Raw genomic sequence first — 9,181 nt, 5'->3', positions numbered from 1 at the left:
AAATGTGTGGCAGACAATAGACAACATTACCTGCCTCAGCAGAGGTACATAATAGTTTCTCTCAAGCAATGTTAATTTATTTTAACCAAAGACATTTGATTCAATCTATATGTTAACAGGAGTCAAAGAATACCGAAATGTTAATGTCTAGATGAAACACTTTTATTAAGCACAAATAAGATAAAGTCCATTTTTATAAACAGTAGGCACTGTTCATTTCATTCTTTCATTTGTTTCTTAGTAACCCTGGAGGTCCAAAATATCTGATAAGTTGCATTTTTTTTCTGGGAAGCATGATTTTGAAACCCAAGCAACTCACCTAGCTGAAATCTGAACCTAGACCACCAGGCCCACCCACATCTGCTTTTCAATGCACCTTTACTGTTTTCGTGTTGCTATTTGACTTCATTTGATCCCCACAACAATCATAGCAAGTAGAGCATTCTCTCTTTTTTACAGGTGAGGAAATTCAAATAATTCTACACTGTAAGTGGCAGAAAATTTGAGGATTTGCAAAAATCTCAAGATATGTTCCTTGCAAATATCAATAGCCTATTATGTTTAAAAAGTGCAGCATTCCATTGCAGAATGATTAATACATTCAAATCATTTTATTTCATTCTTCATTGGCAAAGCAGCAGCATGAAAAGAAAAATAGCACGCAACTCCGATCGAATGCAAATACATATCAAAAACCATTGGTCCATGGCATAGCAAATAATTAAATGTTAAATAGTAACAACTTATTTCACAACAGTTGTAATGGTATAAAAAATAAAAGTCCAATATATCCCGCCACTCTTTAGCAAGTGATGCTACCTTTCTCCATTTCTTATTATTGGGATTACTATTATATGTATGTATATACATATGTATGTGTGGCATTATTTTTCATTTCTTTAAAAGGAATTTAATTTAAAATTCTTAATTCTATGCAAAGCAAGCTCTTTAAGAATCAAAGATTCCATGACAGGCATCTTACTATACCATTCAAAAGAAAAGAGCATAGGACTGGGATTCAGAAAGTCATTTGTTATAAGGCACACAGCTTTTCCAGTGACCTGGTACACCTGCAAAACAAGAGGCATTTGCAATAACAACCCTAATATTCATTCAGGCTTTAAATAATCTAAAATCCTATAGTTGAATGATCTGTCTCTATGTATCCTACGCTTTATGACTATCCAGATGCCAGCTTTAACTAATTACATTTAACAGATTAAACAGTAGTGAGGAAAGAGTACTGCTATCTTAATTTGGGAAGCTATGGCAGACTTCGCAAAGCAAAAAAATCTCTATTGGGTGCAAATGGAAAATGCAAAATAACCTTCTAATGGATGAGAATATCCCAGGGCTGTGGCATGTTGCAATTACATACATAACTGCATCTCAGCTGAATAACTTAGAATCAGTTGAGTCTCTAAAATAGAGTAAATCAATAAATTTGATTTATTTTTATTTTGACAACTATTTTGACAATTATTTTTTCTAGGAAATAGCATATTTGTACCAAGCATTAAATTGCCATATCCCAAACACTGAAAAATACATTAATGTTTAATAAAATCTTCCAGTGCCTAAATAATGACATTAAGGTAACTTCATTTGACATTGTGATTATTACATAGAGTTCCTAGAAATCCAGAAGTTTAATTCCACTGACATGTGCAGTCTATAGGTTCCTGGAGCGTGTGCATGACTTCGGTGCCATTTCCTGAGCAATACAGAGGCACAGACAAGTTTCTCACTCCATTTTCACGACAGCACTTGCAGAATCTTAGATGGCTCTCAATGTTGATGTTATATATGGTAGCAGATGGGCATTTTCCATCACAAGATGCAACATTTACCTGTAAGGAGAGACAATGAGAAAAGAATTCTTAAAATGTTTAAAAACTGGCTATTCAATTCTCCTATGATACCAAGTGAAAGCAAAACTTTATTATCACTGTATTAAGTCCTAAGCTACTGTATATTAGAAGACTGCAAGAAAATACCAGGTTAGACTTTAATAACTTGAATAAGTCCAGGAGATGTTCCATGATGATACCTAAGACAGAAAGGCTGACATAAACTCTGAAATAAATGTGCACCTAATAACTAGTCAGGTATATGTACAATGTTCATCACAATCTAATGATTCTATTGTAATCTGTATTATATCAGACCTCGTGGAGACTATATTATTGGGTAGGTCACATTAAATGGGGTAAAATTAGAACTAAGACTATTTTTGCTGAGTAAAATTGCATAGTTAAAAAAATATGTAGTCAAATATATTTGGTTTAATTTCCATCTCTCTAGATTGCAATTATGATTCATAACTATTGATTATTAATGCCAAGAATAGTTTATACTTCTTCACAAACAGAATATTTTAATATTAAAATGTATGAATAATCGCAAAGTTAAATATTGTGACAGTTGGCATTTTGTTGACTTACAAACGTATTAGTGCTATATACTTTTGGAAAGACACATGCTCTTTATGTAACAAATTATATGTTTCCACTTACAGGGTTTTGACTTATACAGTCCTGTTTCCTTATGATTGATTTAATGATCACTTTCTGGCAAATTCTTTCTTCTCGTTTGCCTGATAAAATATATAATGTATTGATTCATCAGAAAGCCCATGTCAGATTGTTTCTTAATTCAATTAAGCATATGCCTATATTTAAAATAAAATAATGTATATATTTATATGAAATACATTCCTATATTAAAGTATACTTAAAATTTCCCTCAAATATTTTATGCTCAATATTTATTTTCACTTTCTAAATAGACTTTCTCATATTTTTAGCATTATATTTATCTCTTTACCTTATTATCCTAGAATAGAATCAAAACATTCTACACATGCAATAATGTTAACATCAACCTGTGTGTATCATATAGAAAGATAAAATATATATTTAAAATTTTTAAATTATTAAATTATTTTTAGAATGAAACATTGTATGTAGAAGTATATATACATGTACATAATTAGGCAGCTATACATGTATACATAAACCTATTTTAAAATTAAAAACAGATTTAAAGCTACTTTATCTTAATAGATTTTAATATAAAATCATACATGAAGGTAATTGAATTATTTCTCAACCATTTTGAAATGTATGGATGAGTCATTACAGTTGATATTTATGGCTCTGAAATGATCTCTTATGACTTCACATTAAAATACTTTGTATTAATTAATGATATATTAAAATGCCTCTGTGGTGTGATGGATGACCACTTGATGACACCTAGGAATACATATTTAAAGTTATATCTAAATAACCCTTATTTCAGGATGCACAAAGACCAAGGTTCTTACTTCACTCTGACAATAACTTGCTTTGTTACTTTAGGAAAGTCACTGAAATCATTCTGCTGAGTTTTCTTGTTTGCAAAAGATTGAAATTAGATCTTCAGTTTCCAAATCAGTTTAGCCACAAAATCTTTTATGTTAAGTGCTTATTTGAAATTCCAACATGTAAAGTATCTAAAAGCTAAACTACTCAAGTTGAAGCAGAGATGAGTAGCAAAGATTGCCTGAAAGTAAATTGTCCTTCTCAAGGTCACTCTTGACCTTCAAAATGCTAACTTCAGAGATTACAGCTTAGTTCTCATCCTACTTAACTTCTCAGCAGCATTTGAGAAAACTCTCTTCTATGACTATGACTATCTCCTCCTTGATATACTTTCCACACTTGGCTTCTGAAACAGCCCTTTTGGTTTTTCTCCATCTCAATTGCGGCTCCTCCTCAGAATCCTATGCTTGTCCCTTCTCCTTTCCCTTGCCTCTCAACTACCGTCTGGTTGGCGGTTCAGAGTTTGTGATGGAGGACAGGCTGGTGTGTACCTTATGGTGCTTTCACTCAGTGGTTAGTTACTTTAGTAGCCCTTCTATTCTCATGTCAGAGGAAAGAAGAGTTAAGGAAGAAATCATCTCTAATGTGACCTATAAGGTACCCACCCTCTTCTTTCTGTCACCTTCATCCTTGTGCTTAGCCAAACCTTGCTATTTCCTCTGCTTTCCATACTTGTTATTCTTCCTGGCTGGATTCAGTCACTCAGTCTCTACCCAGAAGACACCTCACCACAGAGGCACTCTCCAGCCACTCACTTAAATTAGCAACCCAGTTCCCCACCCTCCATCCCTTTTCTTCTGTACTAATTTTCTTTATGTCACTCATCTCTACCTGACACAATAGTATATATTTATGTGTTCCTTATTTCTTCCCCTTCTTCATAATATGCACTAGGGCATGCATGTACTGTTTCATTCACTATCATTGTCCCTGTGCCTAAAAGAGTGCCTGATACATGACAGGCACCTCGTAGAAATCTATTTGATGAGCTAATTTGTGTAATAAATATAATGAGATAGCTTAAATTTATTGTTAGCTGGCTGAACTTATTAGTACCAAGAGGCATTTCCTCTTCATTTTTTAAAGACTATGGGAATACATTTGGTTAAGCATGGTATTTGCAATAGTATCCAACATCCAGTCTGTCCAAGATAGCCCAGTCACCCAGAAACAAAGTTTGTAGAAAAGGATTTTGTGATACCAAGCAGAAGATATTCCACAAGTCCCTACATGTCAGATGGGAGAAACTGAGGTAGGTTGGTATTATTCTGCAACTTTAGAGAGCTTGGCAGAATTGAAAGGTCCTGGACCTGGGCAGTGGACAGGCCTGAGTCCATTACTGATTAGTGCAAATCAACTTTTCTGAACCTTCATTTCCTTATCTGTAGAGGAAACCATACCCACCTCTCATTTATCTCTCAACTGTTGTAAAGATTGGTTACAATACTGTCTTTACGGGGCTTAATTGTGCCAATGTGTGGCAGGCAATAAATAGAAGGTTTACGGTCGGTTGCATAGATCTTCCCCTACCTGCCCTTGGATAACAAAATGGACCTACTTGTTGAATAATCAGCATGGAGTTATAAAATCCAAGGTCCTTATTGAAGCCAAAAATGCCATTCTCACCATAACTTACTTAACTTGGTGTAGCCTCGCATGTTCCAAGCAAATTTGACAAAAGAAACCTTTTAAACTTAAAACTTATATTAAAATCCTATGCAATACCTTTTGGGAAATACAACAATAAAGAAATTTCTGATATTTAGGTTAAAATTCATCTAAATTAAAAATACTTTATTCATACTCCAAAAGACTAAATTAAAAAATAATTAACCACATGACAAACATTTAAATAATAACATTATAAAATATGCTTCCCTCCTTGCATCATAAGATCTGAATTTTATGAGAAAGATCATAATTACCATGAGCAATTAAAACTAATCAAATTAACGCATATAATATGTCCTCACTTACAGATCTTGCAACAGCCTTCATTATAAAGCTTTACAATCCCTTCATTCTAGAAAGAGAGAAGGAATAAAGTCAAAACTCACAGTGTTTGTTCATGTCCTATTGGACTAGAAATAGAAAACTAACTCTCTTGGTGTTTTTATTAAATATCACAAAGCCTTAACTGGAAAATTATAGAAATTTAACTATTTCTAATGAGAATTTGTTTTTAAACTAAGCAGCTGATATTTTGTTTAAATTTTTGTTATTTCTTCACTAGTAAAGTGCAAAGAGATGAACTTACTTAAAAGAACACATTATTTATTTATTTATTTATTTACTAAAAACATTTTCAATAATGCACAAAAAATTCTTACCAAAGCAGAGTACTAATAGGTACTCTAAATTGAGGCCGTTATGTTTTTTTCAACTCCTTGGAATAAGCTAAGGTACTCTATGAGATAAGACTAAGTTCCTGAATATAATTGAATGTTTAAATGATATATCTTTTTCTTTAACATTTAAAAAGAAAAAAAATCGCTCGCTTCAGGATGACTCTTGCCTAGGACTAAATTAAGAAAACTTTTATTGATTACCTTTTTGAATTCTTAAGTAAGCCGCTAATTGCTTTTAGTAACTTACCAATTACAATATAAGTCAAAGAATTTGCGCCATAAAAATGAATCTGTGAAATAGATGATGCCTAAGATTCTTTTCAGAGCTGAAATTCTATTACTTTATTATACATGACCTCTACCTACCCAGCTAGCTAGCCACCATCACTAAAAGGGCACATCTTGGGGAGAAAAAAAAAATCAATGAGACTATGCTATTTCTGCACACTTAAGAAAAATACTGCCTATGCAATAGAACAAAGCTCACTTTTCATGAAGGATTACTATCTCCAAAATAGTTAAAGCTACAAAGGATCTTACAAGAAAAAAGTATCACCTCCACAAATCTACTTTCCCAGTGGACTCTTCTCTGAGAGAAGAAGGAGTTGGGGAATCTAACCTAAAGGATCAGCAGTGCTGTCATATACGCCAGGTTCCACCAGGGCCGTGCTCAGAGGAGTCAAGACAAATCTGACGTAGGCCAGCTTGTATTAAAAAGGGAACGACATCATAAATTCTGGCTGTGTGTTTAAGATGTAAAATTGGCCAGCCTCCAATAGATTATCAATTCATACTGAAAGAGAGGCTAGGTCTGCTGATCAAATGCTTTTTCAATAATTTTTTGAACTAGCACAATATCCGTTCAGGAAGAATCAAAGTTATTTGGAACACCATTGATAACTCAAAGTGGCAAACTGAAGACATTTAGTAGGGCTTTTACGCACACGTGAAAATGAAACATAGACCAAAGTAAATAAGCCATAACATATGTATATACAACCTTTGAAAACATATTTCCTAAATTCTATGTAATACTACATTTTCTTAGACATAATAAAGTACAAACCATTTTGCATTCAGTCTCATTAAAAGGGGGACAGACCATACTGTAGTTCAGAATCATTGTCCCTTCGTCAGTCTTTACACATTCATATGTGGTACAATTATAATGCCAGGTACTCCCCTCCTAAAAATAAGAGAAAGTTACTGTTTTGTTTATTAAAATCTGATATATTTCTTAAGTAGAATATTTCCTCTCCAAGTCAAGATGCAGAGAACTTCTTGTGGTATAAAATGTCTATCTGGAAATATCCTCAAATTTATCTAAAAGGAGTAGAAATATATAGATGGGGTGTGTGCATGTATGTGTGTTTGGTTTCATACCAGAACTGAGATGTAAATGTGAAATAAAGCAATAGAGGAAAGAAACAAATAGGTATCTGTTTCTACTACAAGATTAATTACCCAATTTGGCCATGTGTCAAAGGTCTTGCTCAACTGTTCCCTCACTAATTATAAAACAACAAATCATATTAGCTAATATGCCTCCTTTCTTGAGATTTGTTTATCCTTCCTTCTACTCCCTTATCAGCAAAACGATTAAAAAATCTTTGGATGACAGTGATTATTGACTTTTGCTTCTAGCTCTACACTCCTTATCCCTATGTTTAAAACATATCCCTATTCCCTTAGCAAATTTTTAAACATAGTAACTGTTTATTTCATTCCCGATTTCAGAATTCTTATATAGAAATAAAAGCAGCTGGACATGTTATAATTATTGGGCTGGTGGCTGTCAATCTATATTTTTAATTTATAACCCACATTTTAAAATGCTAGCCAAACTCTGACTTGAAGATTCCTTGTACGGTAAGGAATTTTGACGAACTTCTTTTTCTCCAGATTCTATTTTAATTTACATATCTTTAGATCTTTTTTTTTTTTAAGATTTTATTTATTTATTTGACGGACAGAGAGGCAGAGAGGCAGGCGGTGGCGGGGGCGGGGGTGGTGGAGGGGAAGCCGGCTCCCTGCTGAGCAGAGAGCTTGATGCGGGGCTCCATCCCAGGACCCTAAGATCATGACTTGAGCCAAAGGCAGAGGCTTTAACCCACTGAGCCACCCAGGCACCCCTCTTTAGATCTTTTAGATCAATTAGAAAAGGTCTACAAGTCCGGGTATAAGAGAAAATAAAATATTCAAATTCAAATAGTAATTCCAATATTCATTTCTAATAGTACTATCTTATCTGAAATAGAAAAATTAGTTTTTCCATAGAAATTAGATTCCTAGATAACTAAAGCTTATTTTTGAAAGAGCAAAAGTTAACGATCTTGATGTTTATTTACCTTGATTGCTTTACCTGTTGAGTTCTCAAAATATATTCTGAACATAATTTGGTCTTTTATTTACATTTCAGGCTCTCACTGTGAATACTAGAAGGTTCCTGGATTTTTGATTATGGAGTTTATGTTGTCCTTTTACTAAAAGCCCCAGATTTCTGTGTTTTTTTCAAGTAAACTCTGGTTCATTTTCTCTCACTGACACCTATGACTTCCTCATCATTTTAGAAGCTTCTGCTATCAAAAAACCTTCTTTAAAATAATATATTATAAAACAGAAATATTGCTAGGATAAAACAAACAATACCAACAACACTAATTAAATCAGTAACACTAGCTTGCACATAACTGTGAAACATGGGTTATGGCACAAGAAGACAATTGGTCATCTTTCTTACTTAATAAAATGCACAGGATTGGAGAAATCTATTTGGAGGGTATGTGAGTAATCCCATGTAATGAAGAACACCAGAAGTAAGACCTCTAGATAACTAAACTAGGAATGGAAAAACTTTAAAATGGCAATAATAAATTGGAACAGCTTTAAGGTAATGTAAGTTATAAAAAATTAGTGATACTCCTACATCTGGTGACATCACTAAAAACTGCACTAATAATAGAAAGTCCCATTTTTCTCTTCTAGGGAAGGAGTAGGTCAGTCTATAAACCTATATGGAGTTATTATGAGACTATAAGAGAATGCTGAATAATTATTTTATTATTTTTGCTGAAAAGATGTGATATAGCATTACTGACTCTTGAGGTTTTCTTTGTAAAAAAAAAAAATGGTTAATATTCTCAATCTTTTATTTACCCAGTGAAATCTTCAATACCCGAAATAATTAAATGTTAACCTCATGAGTTTATTTCTGTTAAAATGTTTTATTTTAAAAATTTCTTTTAAAGATTTTATTTATTTATTTGAAAGAAAGAGAGGGACAGTGAGAGCACAAAAAGGGTGAGGGGCAGTGGGAGAAGCAGACACCCCAATGTGCAGGGAGCTCATTGCGGGCTCGATCCCCAGACTCTGGGATCATGATCTGAGCTGAAGGCAGATACCCAACTAACTAAGCCACCCAGGTGTTCTCCCCTTTGTTTTTTTAATATCTTACTTTAAAATGCTTCT

At 33.4% G+C, this 9,181-nt stretch overlaps 1 protein-coding gene across 2 annotated transcripts in view; it reads right to left on the bottom strand.

Annotated features, from left to right (window-relative positions):
• Window positions 1-212: 212 nt before the first annotated feature.
• OTOGL (otogelin like) overlaps window positions 213-9,181 on the bottom strand; it is a 133,176-nt gene continuing 124,207 nt past the window's right edge. For both annotated transcript variants that reach the window (XM_059186420.1, XM_059186421.1), the window contains 4 exons: window positions 6,780-6,899; window positions 5,343-5,388; window positions 2,517-2,596; window positions 213-1,850 (listed from right to left, as the gene is read on the bottom strand). In XM_059186420.1, the coding sequence (XP_059042403.1) occupies window positions 1,650-1,850; window positions 2,517-2,596; window positions 5,343-5,388; window positions 6,780-6,899 (447 nt within the window). In that variant the 3' untranslated portion in view covers window positions 213-1,649. The remainder of the gene's footprint in view (window positions 1,851-2,516; window positions 2,597-5,342; window positions 5,389-6,779; window positions 6,900-9,181) is intronic.

This window comes from Mustela lutreola, chromosome 8 (assembly GCF_030435805.1).
Source record: "Mustela lutreola isolate mMusLut2 chromosome 8, mMusLut2.pri, whole genome shotgun sequence".
Classification (NCBI taxonomy): Eukaryota; Metazoa; Chordata; class Mammalia; order Carnivora; family Mustelidae; genus Mustela; species Mustela lutreola.
This window is presented reverse-complemented; position numbering and strand designations above follow the sequence as displayed.